The 16,682-nt window shown below is 45.8% G+C and overlaps 1 protein-coding gene across 3 annotated transcripts in view; it reads left to right on the top strand.

Moving 5' to 3' along the window:
* The window catches only part of ST18 (ST18 C2H2C-type zinc finger transcription factor), a 90,848-nt gene that overhangs the window by 31,721 nt on the left and 42,445 nt on the right, over positions 1-16,682 (top strand). For all 3 annotated transcript variants that reach the window (XR_009490474.1, XM_025001822.2, XM_025001821.2), the window contains exons 5-8: positions 6,906-7,700; positions 13,370-13,504; positions 14,618-14,708; positions 15,662-15,766. Coding sequence is in view for 2 of the 3 variants with exons in the window: in XM_025001822.2 (XP_024857590.1) it covers positions 6,906-7,700; positions 13,370-13,504; positions 14,618-14,708; positions 15,662-15,766 (1,126 nt within the window). In the remaining variant the exon portion in view is untranslated. The remainder of the gene's footprint in view (positions 1-6,905; positions 7,701-13,369; positions 13,505-14,617; positions 14,709-15,661; positions 15,767-16,682) is intronic.

Here is a 16,682-nt window from a genome sequence, read left to right as displayed (position 1 = left end):
TTTATTTTGAAATTTTTAGGATGTGCTTCTCCCCAGTTCATGGTCACACCCACTAGACCCGGTTGTCACAGTACCTCCAGGAGCTAGACCATCACAGACCACTTTGTGCATGAGGCTGACATTGAAGGACATGCGAAGTATCTCAAAAGTTTGTTTTTAAAAATACATGGAGATCTAAACCTTGACTTAATTAGAAAGTGAAATTAAATGTACGTATCTTCTATTTGACCTAAGTATGGGCTTACCTGGTAGTTCAGGCAGTCAAGAGTCTGCCTGCAATGTGAGAGACCCGGGTTTGATCTCTGAGTTGGGAAGATGCCCTGGAGAAGGATATACCAAACTACTCCAGTTTTCCTTTCTGGAGAATTCCATGGACAGAGGAGCCTGGCAGGCTACAGTACGTGGGTTGCAAAGAGTTGGACACAACTGAGCGAGTAACACTTTTCACTTTCATGTGCTATTACATACACATTTTTTTGAATGTGTTTTTAAGTAATCAAAATATACCAAATAAATTGTCCTTTGGAAGAAATATACATTATACAAGCCTAAGGCAATGAGATTCTTAGGTCATAAAAACCTATTGCATATAGAATGGTAGTAATTGCAATAGGAGTTAACAGAAAAAGTGTCAAAGTGTATTGACTGAGTGGATGCCAATCTTGGAGCACAATCATCGGTCTCCAGTAATCTCCACTTGCAAGTAGTGTGAGGTTCTGTAGTTAAAACAATTGTATTCTTATTTATTAGCGTTAGAGCAAATTTCCTGGCTTTTCTATATTTAACATACGTCTTCAAGCCTCATGGCTCATCTGTAAATTATCATCCTTGACTTTTTTGTTTGTTTGTTTCCTTGGGCTGGTCAGTTTCTTGCTGATTCCTGAAAATTGCAGGTTGAATCTAGTGTCAGGGAAAATCCTTGATTTAGTATGGTTAGACTTGAGGTATAAGGAGATGCAAGAGACACGGGTTTGATCGCTGGGTAGGAAAGATCCCCTGGAGTATGAAATGGCAACCCACTCCAGTATTCTTGCCTGGGAAATCCCATGGACAGAGGAGCCTGGCGGGCTACAGTCCATGGGGTCACAAAGAGTCGGACATGACTGAGCACAGCATATACACACACAATAATTAATACCATTGACATTAATGTACCAAGTATTCAAGAAAATGGGCATCTTTTACACCAACACATTTTGCAGGTGCCAGGAAGACCAGGTCTGTACCTGCCCACTGGCTTCCCACGTTCTGTTGTCGCTGAATGATCATTGTAGGTGCTTGATATTGACCAGGAAAATATACTGTCAAATGTTCTCAGTTAAATATTCACTTATAAGCACTGATGGACATCTCTCTGCAGCTTCAGAAAGGTTCACTCTTTTTATATTCAATTTTAGAACCATCACTACTAATAATGAATATGCTAAACTTACACTGTGGTGGCCATTACTTTTGATTCTTACTATATCTTGAACACATAAATCATATCACTTAACCCACCTAATGGTGACATAACTGTGTAATTGTGACCACAGGTGTGCAGATGAGACCACTGAGGACAAACGAGTTAATGCTGAAGGTGATGCAGCTTGTAGCTGTTGGAAAGAAGATAATTAAGAGACAATCAAAGGACAAGCAAGATTCTGATCTCTCAGCTAACCATGCTCCATAATCCAGTCCTCATGCTCTGAGTATCTTTAGAAGGCAGATTGGGCAAAGTCCCCCCCATGTCACGTCACGAAGTCACATGTCCAGAAATGACCAGTCCCAGGTGCTCCCTTCCCTGGCTGAGAGAGGAAAACTCTAAGTGGTCTTTAGCCTCCTAAGCAAGTCCCCCAGAGAGAAAGAGAGCTGGGTTTTCATCCAAGCCCAGCCTAAGGGCTTTTATCTACCATCCAGGTGCCCTGAGGTATTCACCTGACCAGGTGTGTGCCTGACTGTATCTTCAGTGGGCAGTTTAGGCGATGAGAGATGATACAAGCTCATGAAAGCTAAGGTCATGAACTTGAGTCCCTTTAATGGCAAAACTGTGCCTTGTGCACCTTCTGCCAGTTGTCTTTCCAAGAGCTGCCCGTGGGCAATAAGAATCACAGAAGAGGGACTTGCCTGGTGATCCAGTGACAAAGATTCTGAGCTCCCAATGCAGGGGCCTGGGTGTAATCCCTGGTCAGGGAACTAGATCCCACATGCTGCAACTAAAGATCCTGTATGCTACGACAAAAGCCCAGTGCCACAGAAGAAACATTTTTAGGAAGAGAGCGATAGATAGAAGAGAATTTAGACAAAACAATGCAGATGCACCTTTTCCACTGGGGCAAACAGAAGGTGAGCTCAAAGCACCATCAGGAGGCAGGTTGAGCTCACGCATTCCCAGTGCAGATGAAGGAAAGAAGTGGGGTGACCACTGTCTGGAGTCCTTCCCAGGCTGTGAGCAGTAGCTCGTGGATCTGAGAAACTCCTCACACTCGTGGGAGCTCTGAGGGCTGGGGTGACATTTTGAACATATTATCTCTCAAGAAACAGCAAGTAAGGGATAAGCCACTCCCACTTAAAAACTCTGAGAGACGAATTCATTTCTTAGGGCTTTTATTCTCAGCAAAACTGACATAACTCAGGAGGCCTGGAAAACTAATTTGCCTGTAAAAATCATTTAGCTAGAAACAGAACTAAAATCCGAAACTTAGTTATACTAAAGGAATCAAACTCAAAACGTGTTGTGACTTTCGGAGGCTTGCTTTCTTTTAATATTTATTTTTATTTTTGGCTGCATGGGGTCTTAGTTGCAGCGCACACTTTATCTAGTTGCAGCACACAGGCTTAGTTGCCCCACAGCATGTGGGATCTTAGTTCCCCAACGTGGACTTGAACCTGTGTCCTCGGCCTTGGAAGACAGATTCTTAACCACTGGACCACCAGGAGGGTTTCTTTTGTTTAAGCCGTTTTGATGCAGAACAGCTGACAGGCATGGGTGATCACTACTCTGTATATTCAGGATTACCAGACCCCTCAGAGAAGAGACTTTGATGTAAAGTAAATCAACAAATGTGAGCTTTTACACATCAGGCCCCCCCAAAGAACAGTTTATTTATTTTTTGCTCTACGAGGAAAGTGTTGCCCCTCTCCAAGCCCAGGAGTGTACCAGAGGAATTTTCCATCACGTGTTGTTGTGAGATGCACTATGTTAGTTTTTGCTTTGTTGTTGTGTTTGTTTTTTGTATTTTTATTTATACATTAGGTTGTGTTGTTTTTCATCACCAGTTAGCTGACAGGTGTATTTTAGTATTTTCCTATAATTCAGTCTTGAAAGTATCCAGATTTGGGCAAACAGTAAGCACCCGGCTTCCGAGTTGATTCTTAGCCCCCCACTGGCTGGCCATGTGAACTGGGCAAGCCCTTAGCTCTCTAGAACCCTGGTTTCCCTTTGGTAGAAGAGATTCAAAAGTGCCTTTCTTGGAGTTATTGTGAAGATTAAATGAAATAAGTAACTGGACATTATATCAAGGACATACCAGTTTATTGTCAGGATATCTTATTGTTGGCTCATTGGTCACTGGGATATCGGATCATCCTTTTTTTAAAAAATTTTGACTGTGCTGAGTCTTTGTTGTGGCTCAAGGGCTTTCTTAGTTGCAGCACGAGGGGACTTCTCTGGTTGCAGAGCACAGGTTCTAGAACCTGTGGGCTCCACAGTTGGCAGCACCAGGCTCAGTAGCTGCAGTGCACCAGCTTCATTGCTCCGAGGCATGTGGGATCTTAGTTCCCCAACCAGGGATCGAACCCGTGTCCTCTACATTGAAAGGTGGATTCTCAACCACTGGACTACCAGGGGAGCACCTTATCATTGCTTTAAAGATGAGGACCCAGGACTCCAAGGACAGTGGCCTGCCTGAGATCACACAGGTCATGACCCCCAGTCTCTGGACTTCAAACCTGGGGCGGAGTCTCCCTCCACACTGTGCACGTGAGGAGGGGGACTCCTCACGTTCCCCAGGCAGCTGGTGATCATAGTGTGTGTGATGTAGACAATGGCGACCAGGGCTGAGTCCCCTTCAGATGCAAGGCTGGGCCCTTCCACGGCCGGCAGGTCACTACTCACTCTGAATGAAGACAGGCCCCACCTTGTCCAGATGGAGGCTCCTATGTCTCCTCTGCCATCGCTTGCTCTGCTGCAGCGTCAGGAAAGGGACAGTGTCCATCCTTTATTGATGACCCGTAGGGTGTCACCTGCTCTCCCATGAGGCTGAGGAGCCACCGCAGTTGACACAGACACATGCCATGCCCAGACTCGAATGAGGTCCCCAACACAGGTCTCTTGGATTATTTCAGGGGCAGAAGCACAAAATAGATGACTGAGCCACCCCAGAAAGTAAAATTGCATGAGCATAGAGAATATAGGGAGCCTGGGCACCCCATCACAGATCTGTCAGGCTCGAACTGAACACAGGGTCTCTCTCTGTGACAATGACTGACAGCAGCGGGTGGGCGCGTGGCAGGTTGGTTGGCAGGTTTGCTGAGCATGCCTGGAAACCCCCGGACACCGCTCGCCGGCACCTCTCCCGGCAGGGCTCCTCTCTTTCTGAAGAATAATTAATAAATATTTTCTTTTAGCATATAACCAACAGTTGAACCAAACAATTATGGAAACTGGAAGTGACCCAAAACGCTCGCATTGGCAGCGGCTCGGTGACACGCATTGTCGGGCACACGTGCACGGCTGTCACCCCGCCTCTCCGACGATCTGCACTTAATAGGAATATTTTAAACTATGTAGCTAAGCAACAGAGGTAATTGTTGCTTTCCAGAGCTTTTGTTAGCACTCTCACACAGCCCAAATATGCATAATTAGGTATAATGTCTATAAATCATTATTGTACACATGTGGGTACTTAAGTGGAGTTGAGAGAATAGTTCAATGAATTGAGCATATCCACGGAAAACGCTTTTTATTTGTTTTCTGTAGTTCATAATACTCTAAAATTATCATAACCCTTTACACTTTCTCTTAATAGCCAGCCGTGATATTGAGAAAAACTTCATTTGCATTTTAGACTATGTTTAATACATTATTTAAACCTGGAGTTCCTCTGATATGAATTCAGGAGAGGATAGACCCTCCTCTCAAATATTATGGGCTGGGTTTTGCCAGCCTCTTTTCTAGGAAGTAAAATGTTAAATTTTTCAGTTTATGTTGAATAGATCCCAACAAAGGACTGCACCCTATAATCAGTGGTATTTAAAGGGGCTAGTGTTGTGACTCAATTCTTCTCTTCATCCAAAAATGCTTTTAGTTACTATGGCAATATTTACTTGATCCTGGCAGTCCAGTGTTGATTTAGGGAGATAATTACCAGAAAGGAAGATGATGGAGATGTATTTTTGAGTGTCCTTGTCAGAGACAATGTTTATAAAAAATTAAATGGGACCCAAAAAAAGGCATATTGTCTTCTGCACAGACACCCTCTCCAGCAGCCCTTCCATGGGACGTCTGTTCTTTTCTTTCCTCCCAAGACGTGCATTAACGCAGAATGCCCTGCACTTGGTGTCTTTAACAGTCTTTAAGGAGGCTTATTATTTTGTCTTCCCATCCCCCACTCTGCCTGTAGAGACACAGCAATGGTCCTGCTTTTTTTTTTTTGTCTTTATGAATGCCAGGGACCACTGCTGGGTTGTCTGGTGTATTTCATAGGCTGGCAAGTGCTGAGCTCCCTGGGCAACCCCTCCCCAGGTGCCAGGCTGGGGCTGGGGCACCCACGGACCTGCACCTCAGTTGGTGTGTTTGCACGGGAACAGTGTATATAAATAAACACACAGTCTGTCACCCCGACTGGGCCACTGCCAAGAGGGAAGGGGGTGACACTGGTGGCTGCTCTGGATGTGGATATGACAAGGACAGACGGGTACTTGGGCGCCTGTCCTCAGTCCCAGGCCTTCTTGACCATCAGGACTGGGAACAACTAGCTGACATTCAGCATCCTCTAACTACCCCTACCTCTCTTTTCACATAAGTGTACATGGGTACCAGGCCAGAAACTGTGCTACTGGTCAAGGCGTTATTCTGTCTTATGCTTTTTCCATTTACTTGTGTTTCCCTTGGTGTGGAATTTTCATGTTACAAGTATGAAAGTGATCAGGGCTTCTTTTAGTTACCATCTCTGTGTAGATGTGTTGTGTATTTTAGCTAACATTCCATAAAATCTGAAAGTTTGTTTGGGACACTACAGAAGTAGAGAAAATCGACTGAATAAGCTTTGAAAATATATTGCCAGGGAGCAGAGAAAACCAATGAATACTTCCTTTAAAATGTATAATAGGACATATATTTGATTTTCTTCCAGTTGGCTGAGACTTGCAAATATAAGACGTACAGTAATGTGAATTTCACATTCAGAACTCTGATGGTTGAGCATTTATTTCAGTAACTAAACACACTTAGCTCTGACATGTTGAAAATTCAAATAGCTCATTTCTTTAAAGGTAATTCTTAAGAACATTAAGGTCTGAATTTTACTTTGTTTTGTTGAGAGTGTATATTTTTCTACCCAATGTTTATAAAACTGATAGAGTCCACATATTCACATATTGCATCTATTATATATGTGTGTGTGCTAAGTCACTTCAGTTGCGTCTGACTCTTTGCAACCCTATGGACCGTAGACTTCCAGGTTCTTCTGTCCATGGAATTCTCCAGGCAGGAATACTGGAGTGGGTTGCCATGCCCTCCTCCAGGGAATCTTCTTGACCCAGGGTTCGAACCTGTGTTTCCTGCACTGCAGGTGGATTCTTTACTGCGGAGCCACCAGGGAAGCCCATCGTATATGTATCTATTTATTTATTGGTCATTGTAATTTCCTTAAAATATTTTTATTCTTGTTTTTCAAATAATGGCTTTCTTTTTCCCCTTGAAGAAATCATGATAAAACCCATGGATGAGAAGTTTCATTCAACCGCACAAGAAAAATCAGATGGGAAGGAAGACAGATACGGCTGTTATCAGGAACTCGTGGTCAAATCTCTAATGCACTTGGGGACACTGGAAAAAAGTGCATCTGCTCAGACCATAATTGAAAACTTAAACGACAGTGGCATCCAGTCTCTAAAAGCAGAGGGGGATGAAGTGGATGAGTGCTTTATGGTTCCTTCCGACGATGGAAAAGATAAGACCGACAACTCCCGGCTGCGGTTCTCGCCCTCCTCCGACAGCGACAGTAACTCTGAAAGTGCAGAGAATGGTTGGGACAGTGGCTCCAGCTTCTCAGAAGAAGCCAAACCTCCGAGGGTCCCAAAGTATGTTTTAGTGGATGATAGGAAAGACCTACTGGAAGTTCCCGAAATAAAAACTGAAGGCAACAAGTTTATCTCCTGCAAAAATGTGTGTGATTCAGAAACAGAAAGGAAAGACCCTCAGAACACTCCGTTGGACCCATCAGATGGCCCAGCCCAGCCCTCCTTCCCAGGGAGTGAGGACCGCGGCCACGGTCGTGGGTGTCCAGCCGCAGGGACGGAGGAGGCCACTGCCCTGGAGAAAGCCAAGGGGAACCTGAGTCTGCTGGAGCAGGCGATTGCCCTGCAGGCTGAGCGAGGCTGCGTCTTCCACAACACCTACAAAGAGCTGGACCGCTTTCTGCTGGAGCATCTCTCCGGGGAGAGGAGGCAAACCAAAGTCATCGACATGGGTGGAAGACAAGTCTTTCCCAATAAACGTAAGACCCGGTTTTGCTTTTATTTCATTTAAAATTGCTTTATAGTTGGGGGTGGAGAACGAGTGAGATTTGATTGCTTCTTCCAGATATCTTTTTGACAGTTTAACACAGTTAAAAATCTAATTTGTACTATAAAATTACCCAAAATTTCTCCTATTCTCTAGCTTGTTCTCAGATCAAGCTTGGTTGGTTTTACTTGGTTTTCACACACAAGAAAAATCATTGACTATATTTCTCGTAATGTGATTTTTTTAAAAAATATATGGTACTTTTTTTTTTAAAAAATGGTATGTTGGATACGTTAGAAGTACATTAGTATTTACTGAATTTTAACTGTTCTTTCCCACCCTCTTTCTGGGATCATCTCACTAGCTTGGAGTTTCATCAACGTCAGGCTACTTGCAAAGCCAGGCAAGATGTTCTCATCATTCTTGGGAGGAGACTGGGAGCTAATTCCTTTATAAGCCTATGCTTTAAACAAGCTCTCTGACTCTGGGTCTGGAAACATCTGGACCAAACTTGAATGAGAAAGTCAGTGTGCTTGGAGGAGATCTAAAAATCGATCCTCAGACTTTGGGAAGTTGCATCTCCCATGAAGATGTACCCCACCACCGAGTCTTGCACTGTGTGGGCCTGGTGATGAGTCCTTCAGTTAAGTGGGGTGTCCCAAGGGGTGGTCCTTAAGGGCAACCTACTCCAGTGTACTGGATCCTCCTCCAGGGGATCTTCCCTACGCAGGGATCAAGCCTGTGTCTTCTGCATCTCCTGCATTGTAGGTGGATTCTTCGTCACTTTACCACCTGGGAAGCCCTAAGTTATACATATACATGTATCTATTCTTTTTCAGATTCTTTTCCCAAGTAGGTCATTATAGAATATTCAGTATAATTCCCTGTGCTATACAGTAGGTGCTTGTTAGTTATCTATTTTACATGTAGTAGTGTGTATATGTCATTCCCCAATTCCTAATTTATCTCTCCCACCCCACTCTTCCCCATGGGTAACCTTAAGTTCATTTTCTATGTCTGTGAGTCTATTTCATGGATAGGTACCATTATTTTAGATTCCACATATAAGCAACATCATACGATGTTTGTCTTTCTCTGTCTGACTTACTTCACTTAGTATGATGCTCTCTGGGTCCATCCATGTTGCTGCAAATGGTATTATTTTATTTTTTTTTTATGGCTGAATAGTCCATTGTATGTACATACTACCTCTTCTTTATCCAGTCTTCTTTCAGTGGACATTTAGGTTCATCCATGTCTTGGCTATTGTGAATAGTGCAGCGATGAACATTAGGATGTATATGTCCTTTTGAACCAAACCACATTTTCCTCCAGATATGTGCCCAGGTGTGGGGTGGCTGGATCATATGGTAACTCTATTTTCAGTTTTCTGCGGAACCTCCTTGCTGTGCTCTGTAGTGGTTGTACCAGTTTACATTCCCACCAGTGGCGCAGGAGGGTTCCTTTTCCCCACACCCTCTCTAGCATTTTTTGTTTATAGACGTTTTAATGATGGTCATTCTGACTGGTGTGAAGTGGTACCTCACTGTAGTTTTGATTTGCTGTCTCTAATAATTAGCAATGTTGAGCATCTTTTCATGTGCATAACTTGCTTTTTTTAAAGCAAGTTCCTGAGGTGACTCTTTGACACCGTAAAATCTGAGAATCACAGAATTAGGGGAGGAATATACTAGAGAAGGTCAAGTTTGGGGACTTACAGGGTTGATGAGAATAATGTGCTATCTGGCAAGATGTTTTGATCATTGAAATTTATCGAGAAATCAGGTGGGTATTTTAAATCCATTTTAGTACTCATCTGAAATCTTGTCTAATACTGTGTTGCAACTCATCTCTGAGGAGAAAAGAATAAAATAATGTCATTTGGTGAGGGATAAGATAAGTAGTTCTTTGGGTACATACTGTAAGGGCTGAATATTAAGGACTAGCATGTAATCTGGGGTAGGATGCTGTATAAGCAGCCCTGAGCACTCCATTCACACTCAGCTTGGAAACTTACCTGTGTGTGTATGTGTTTGTGTGTGTGCATGTGTATGTGTTTTAATGAACAACAAAATCAGAAAAAAAGATGAGATTTACTTCCTATTCCCAAACCCCATCATTTCCAAAGCACTCTATTTCCTCCCTTCTAAGACACAGTTTTCCCATTTTAGCATCTTTGTAAAATTGGAAGGGTGTGCCATTATTCAGTTTTCAATTGTTTCTCCTTTCTCACTGGCACACAGGATAATGTTTCCTCTTGCAACTGATGGCATCTTCAGCCACTGATATCTCGACTTCAGAGACACTTTGTCTGTTCCACAGTTTAAAACACATGATAATACTTTGGTCTCTTCTATAGAACTTTCAAAACATTTTTTGTTTACAAAAGTTAGCAAGGCAATAGAATGTGAGTTAGGGAATACAGGTCATGGTGGAGCCTTAGAGAATCGCTGATGGGACTAGATGGGTCCACGGTGTAGCCTGTGTGTGTGTGTGTGTGTGTGTGTGTGTGTGTGTGTGTGTGTGTGTGGAGGGGGTGAGGTCATGCCTTGGGGTGTCAAGTCCCTGCAGGGAACTTCATTCCAGACAGGAAGAAACAGGCAGAACAGTGAAGCCGACTGTTGGGGCTTCTGGCTTCTCTCAGAGGATGTCCAGGTTCATACTCTTCCTCTCATCCCTGGTGTGGGATCATAAGAGGAGCTTTTTTTTTTTTTTCTCTCTTGAGAGTATATTCCATGCGCCTAAGTTAACAACAGGTTTCCCAGGCGTCTCAGTGGTAAAGAATCCACCTGCCAAAACAAGAGATGCAGGTTCAATCCCTAAGTCAGGAAGATCCCCTGGAGGAGGAAATGGCTACCCACTCCAGTATTCTTGCCTGAGAAATTCCATGGACAGAGGAGCCTGGTGGGCTACAGTCCATAGGGTCCCAAAGAGTTGGACACAAACTGAGTGATTAAACAATGATAAGTTAGCACTAATTTCCCATGCGCCTCGGGCATGGGACTTTGCTCTCCAAGAATACTAGGATTTTAAAGTATCATTTCACCCAGGTCTTAAGGTACCAGGTTTGGCTGTCCTGCTGCCACCAGCCACAGGGAGATTTTGGGTCGCAGGGTAAGTAGAGTCACCGTATAATTTATTCTACGGCCTGTGACATTTTCAGGGTGAAGGGGAGCCATGGGAACAAGCCCACGAGTCCATCAGGATGTCAGGTCACCAGAGCACAAGGTCATTTTCATTAAGCAGCATCCAGGAAAGAAAATGAAGAAAGAAAAGCCAGGCCAGAGAGCCCTCCCACCCCCAGAGCTGCTGCTGCGCTTGGTTCAGGCACAGGGCTGGCCCTAGAGAGCACTGTGGGCATATTTGTTCCCACGAAGAGGGGCTGGCAGACACGGCCCCCACCTGGGCAGGGGCCAGCCTCCCTTATCTCCCACACCCCCTCTGGCTTCCTGCAGGCAGATAGCGTGGCCAGACCTCTCACCGTGGTTTGGAAATGCAGCCTCACCTGGCCAAGATCCGAGGGAGGGAGGCCATCAGAATTCAGGTCGCTTCTTCTTTCCAATGCGCTCTCTTGGGGTGTTGGCACCCCCCATCCCGATTTCATGTTAATCAAACGTCGAGGGTTTTGACTAGCTTTTTGCAGACATTCTGTACCCAAACGAACTTGAAATTTGGCAGCGTTTTCAGACTCAGTGAAAAATAGCCCCACAAAATCATGCAACATGTCAGAACTCCTCATATGTCCCTTTGTCTCTCCCAGAAAACAGTGTAGTCTCCACATCCTGGCATTAAATCCTGTCTCCGAAAACACGCACAGTGGCTATTCCAGTGTCCCTTCCCACCAACTGCGTCCTTTCCCTGCTGATCCCTGGCCCCCCACCCCAGGCAGCACTTCTAACTCCAAGGGTCCTTGGCTCCTCCCGCTTTGTTAAAACTAGCACCCCCTCCCCCCCCGCCCCCAATAATTGCATTACACACAACCTGCTGTGCCCATCTGCCCAGGACTGTTTCTCTTCGAAAACTGGGGTGACGTGGCCACACTGAGGCACGTCTGCTCTCCACGATATTCATCGGGCAGCGCTGCCTGGCGCTCTGTGCCACCTCTGGAGCCGGAGCATATGGCCCTCTGCGTCCTAGCAGCTGAGACCGTGCCCGCACCCCTCGCCTGTGGCTTCCCTGCGGCAGGACCTTGTGGACTGTTGACTTTCACTCTCAGCACTGTGTGTTCCCAATTCCTAATGATGGAGTTCTGATAACCGCAGTCTCTGCACCACGCTGGTCCTTTCTATGAGGCCCTCTCTGCCCATTCTGGTCCTGGTTCTCTAGAAGCCCCAGTGTGAGGGGCAGACCTGTCCCAAGCTGGCATTGTCACTTCACTCACTAGTTAAGAGTGCAGTTTCACCTCTGAGAATGCATTTCACTTTTAAGCTTATCTACCCTCAGTCATGAGTATAAACATATTCATGTTAGTCCTCACTTATTTTATGTATTGATGTAATCCTTGATCTAACCCTCAGGCTTCCCCGGTTGTTAAGGGGTACAGAACTCACCTCTAATGAAGGAGATGCAGGAGACACAGGTCCAATCCCTGGGTCGGGAAGATCCCCTGGAGAAGGAAATGGCAACCCACTCCAGTATTGTTGCCTGGAGAATCCCATGGACAGAGGAGCCTGGTGGGCTACAGTTTATGCGATCGCAAAGAGTCGGACATGACGGTGCACACATGCACACACAGACACATACTCACACATATTGTCTAACCCCTAGCCTCAGGCGTGCTGGGAAATGAGGACCCTGAGCTGTCTTCTGCCCGCGCCCTCTAGGCCGCCTGACTGCGTGGGTTACTAGGTGTCCCTTTCCTCTACAGCTGCACATGTGATCTACCCCTGCCCCCCACCGTGTTCTGACAGTGCCCTGTGAACCACTCCAGGCTGCCCCACTCTCTGTGCTCCCACACTTTGCAGGTCTCCCCCAAGGACGCATCCTTGCTAAGCCTCTGTCTTCAGTTTCTGCGCAAGGAGTGAAACCATAGCCCCTTCTCCTCCTTGGCTGCTGCGAGTTGATCCAGGGCTGTCGACCACAGGGGTCTGGGCCTCCCGGACCCCTACGGCCCTGTCCACCAGCCAGGACTGGCAAGAGGTGGCCTCTTGTCAGGTCAGCCTCCCAACGTGGCTGGAACCCAGAGCCCTGGGGCCACTGCACCTGCCACCAGGACCTGCTGGGCTGGCCAGGCAGTCCCTCCTCAAATAGAACAGCTTCTTCATCGTGTGATGGTTGAGCCTGGCTTTTCCAGATTCCCTCAATAAGAGACAGTGTGGGTTTAAATAAATTCCTTCTCTTTTGCTTTTCTGGAGCCTACTCATCCTCTGGTGTAGGGCTGACTTTTCTCAACTACGATCTGACATGACAACTTGAAACCATCACTGTGTTTCGACACACCCTCGCCCTATCTCAGCCTCTGCTTAAGATACCAAAAAAATCAGAGAGAAAGCACTTTTTCTGCTTCCGCAGGTCTTAGTGGAGGGTCTTATTCAGGGCGATTTGAGGCGAGTGTTTATTATGTGGAGGCTGAGCAGCATGAGAAGGCTGCCCCCACAAGGGCTGCTCTCTGCAGGGAGGGCGAGGACTGACCAGCTGTCTTTCCGTTTAATTCCTCCATAGACTCACCGAGGCCTGAGAAGAGGGAGACCAAGTGCCCCATCCCCGGGTGCGACGGCACAGGGCACGTGACGGGACTATACCCCCACCACCGCAGCCTTTCGGGGTGCCCCCACAAAGTGCGGGTCCCCCTGGAGAGTGAGTGCCGCCTGGCCCTGGAAGAAGTCCATGGGGTCGCCACTTTCTCCTCCAGTTTGGGATTAGACATGAAAACACCAAGTTTTCTCTCTGTGTCAAGACAATTTCCATCTAGCTGGGTGTTTTAAAATACAGCGTATTCATAAAAAATTGGGGTGCAGTGAGGCCAACAGATCAAGAGATTACTGACGTTGAAAACATAACTTGCTTCTCATAGTTCCCAAGAGGAGGGGGCTCCTCAGGCCAGGCAGGGCCTCCAGGGAAGTACCAGGGCCAGCAGGGAAGGTGGGGGAGTTGAGAGTGGGGAAGAATAGTTGGCAACAGCCTTCGCTGAAGTAAGCCGGTCTCGATCAACCAGTTGGAATTTTTCCTGGGAGCTCTGGAGCTTGGGGGCTGTCTGTGGTTGTCTGGGACCTGGCCCTGGGGTTAGAACAGGTGGAGAGTGTCCTGGAGTGAGAATCAGATGGGGGAGGATGTCAGACATGAACTCCAATTGTCTGGTTTGCATTTGAAAAGTGTTTACAACCTCTGGGAATTAGGGAGCCCCAGGTGGGGCCATCTCCCCAGAGTCAGCAAGCCCCAACATCAAGGCCTCAGAATATACAGAAGATAAAAGGCCTGAGTGATGCTCTGTGTGCCCTGTGGTCCTTTCTCACCTGAGATTCCGGAGCATCACCTGTGTCCCCCACCTCCTTGGCAGCAGGGACACCTGGCATCTGAGGCATCGCCCAGGACATTCCTGCAGAGTGAGGGCCTGTTGGTCCCTCCACCCATGTCCCCCCATGAGCCCCAAAACTGGAGGGAGAGGGGAGGGAAGAGCTGCTCCTAAGCTTTGAAATACCTGCAGGCTCCGTCCTCTATTTTGGAGCCTCTTATTGAAACAGCTCTTAGGCCACACAGCCCGCCCTCATGGGCATGTCTCAGTGCCAGCCGCCCCAAAGACGTTTAATACTGGACATCCGCATGGGCTTCTGGTCTTCAACGGAAGCTGTATGGGAAGGGAGCAAGCTGGATTGTAACTAAATTCATTTGGATGCGAAGTTGAGATATCAGTTTCTTGGCATGTGATGTACTGGTAGTAAATTGCTCTTTTCTTTGCTATTTTGTGCTTAGTTCTTGCCATGCATGAAAATGTGCTCAAGTGCCCCACCCCGGGATGCACGGGACGAGGGCATGTGAACAGCAACCGCAACACGCACAGGAGGTAATACGAATGAGACTCCAGGGACTCAACCTGTGTTATCACTATTGCTGGATCACTGTCAACTGTGTTAGCACTTGACATAGATAAGAAATTCTCAATGTGTGGAGAGTAAAAAATAAAATACCTCATTATTTCCCTAGAAATTTTCATAGAGCAGCCAACAAAAAATGTCATATTTGAACACCAGGGGTAGATACTCACATAGGGACACACACAGAATGTGACCTCTGCTCTGAACATCCCCAGAGCTGTTTGATATTGGAAAGAATGGCTTAGGGGTTCTCTTGAACCCCATCCAATGTACATTAAAGCAGTCACCATAGAACTTCAGATTACTGAAGGTAAACATCATTTCATTTCATTGAGAGTTATTCCACAGAGATCGCAACTAACTTAAAACACATATGTGCATTTATGTATTGCATACATGTAAATATTTTGGTAAAATGCTTATTGTTTTACATATATTATGTATAGATTATGTAATCATGAGATACTATTTGATGCATATGCATATTGCCAGAAAACTTATATTCTGTACTCTCCATTTAAACTAAGATGTAAAATTAAGTTCCTAACATTTTGCCTATAGACTCTAAGCTATTATATCATGAAATTAGCTATAACTGGACAATTGCCATTGGATGAGTGCATTCTGTTAATACTTAAAATATCACCAAGTTTCCAAATAATTGTTATATCTCCTTTACATAATATTTTGATTTTTAAATGAGTTTGTTTTCTATCACCTCTGAGATGAGGTTTGGTGACAAATGTTGACACAGTAGTTTGCAAAGCCCTCTGGGATCTTTTAGGATGATAATGGTGCTAAGAGAACTATTAATATTATTACGACAACATTTGGTGCACGCCAAGGATGAGTGAGGTAGGTGCCCAAGCAAATTACATTCTCTTTTTAACTCAGATCTGCCCACTTTTTTTTTTTTAAACAGTCTTTCTGGTTGTCCAATTGCTGCAGCTGAAAAACTGGCAATGTCCCAGGACAAAAGTCAGCTTGATTCTCCTAAAACCGGACAGTGTCCTGAGCAGGGTCACAGGTATGACAGTCCCCTATGCTCCCTGTGTTCGGAGATCCTATACTGAGGGTCCCTCGCCCCCCACGTGTCAGCACCATGGGCCACCTTCGTTTCAGTGCACAGCAGCCACTGTCCACTTGAGAGGCCGGCCCAGTTCATCATCATGTCACTAAAATGAACTGCTAGACCCTCCAGAAGTTCAACTTAAAATTAAGCTGTGTGCAGAGTTATGTAACGTGGATGAATCAAAAAGATATGAAATATATGATAACATGGGCTTCCCTGATAGCTCAGTTGGTAAAGGATTTGCCTGCAATGCAGGAGACCCCAGTTCAATTCCTGGGTTGGGAAGATCTGCTGGAGAAGGGATAGGCTACCCACTCCAGTATTCTTGGGCTCCCCTGGTAAAGAATCTACCTGCAATTCGGAAGACCTGGGTTTGATCCCTGGGTTGGGAAGATCCTCTGGAGAAGGGAAAGGCTACCCACTCCAGTATTGTGGCCTGGAGAACGCCGTGGACTGTATATCCATGGGGTCACAAAGAGTCAGACATGACTGAGTGACTTTCACTTTCACTTCATATGATAGCATGTATTAATCAAAGTTCTGTGTCACTCAATGCAAGCCCTCCCATGAGTCAGGCAGGCACCACCTTATGGTTGACGTAACCACTTTCCTGGTGGCTCAGACGGCAAAACGTCTGCCTGTAATGCAGGAGGCCCAGGTTTGATTCCTGGGTCGGGAAGATCCCCTGGAGAAGGAAATGGCAATGCACTCCAGCACTCTTGCCTGGAAAATCCCGTGGATGGAGGAGCCTGATAGGCTACAGTCGATGGGGTCGCAAAGAGTCAGACACGACTGAACAATTTCATTTCCATCTCATAAATCTCATCACTCAAAATATGTGATGCTGTATATTCATCCTTCTCTTTCAGAT

Source organism: Bos taurus, chromosome 14 (assembly GCF_002263795.3).
Source record: "Bos taurus isolate L1 Dominette 01449 registration number 42190680 breed Hereford chromosome 14, ARS-UCD2.0, whole genome shotgun sequence".
In the NCBI taxonomy this organism is placed as follows: Eukaryota; Metazoa; Chordata; class Mammalia; order Artiodactyla; family Bovidae; genus Bos; species Bos taurus.
This window is presented reverse-complemented; position numbering and strand designations above follow the sequence as displayed.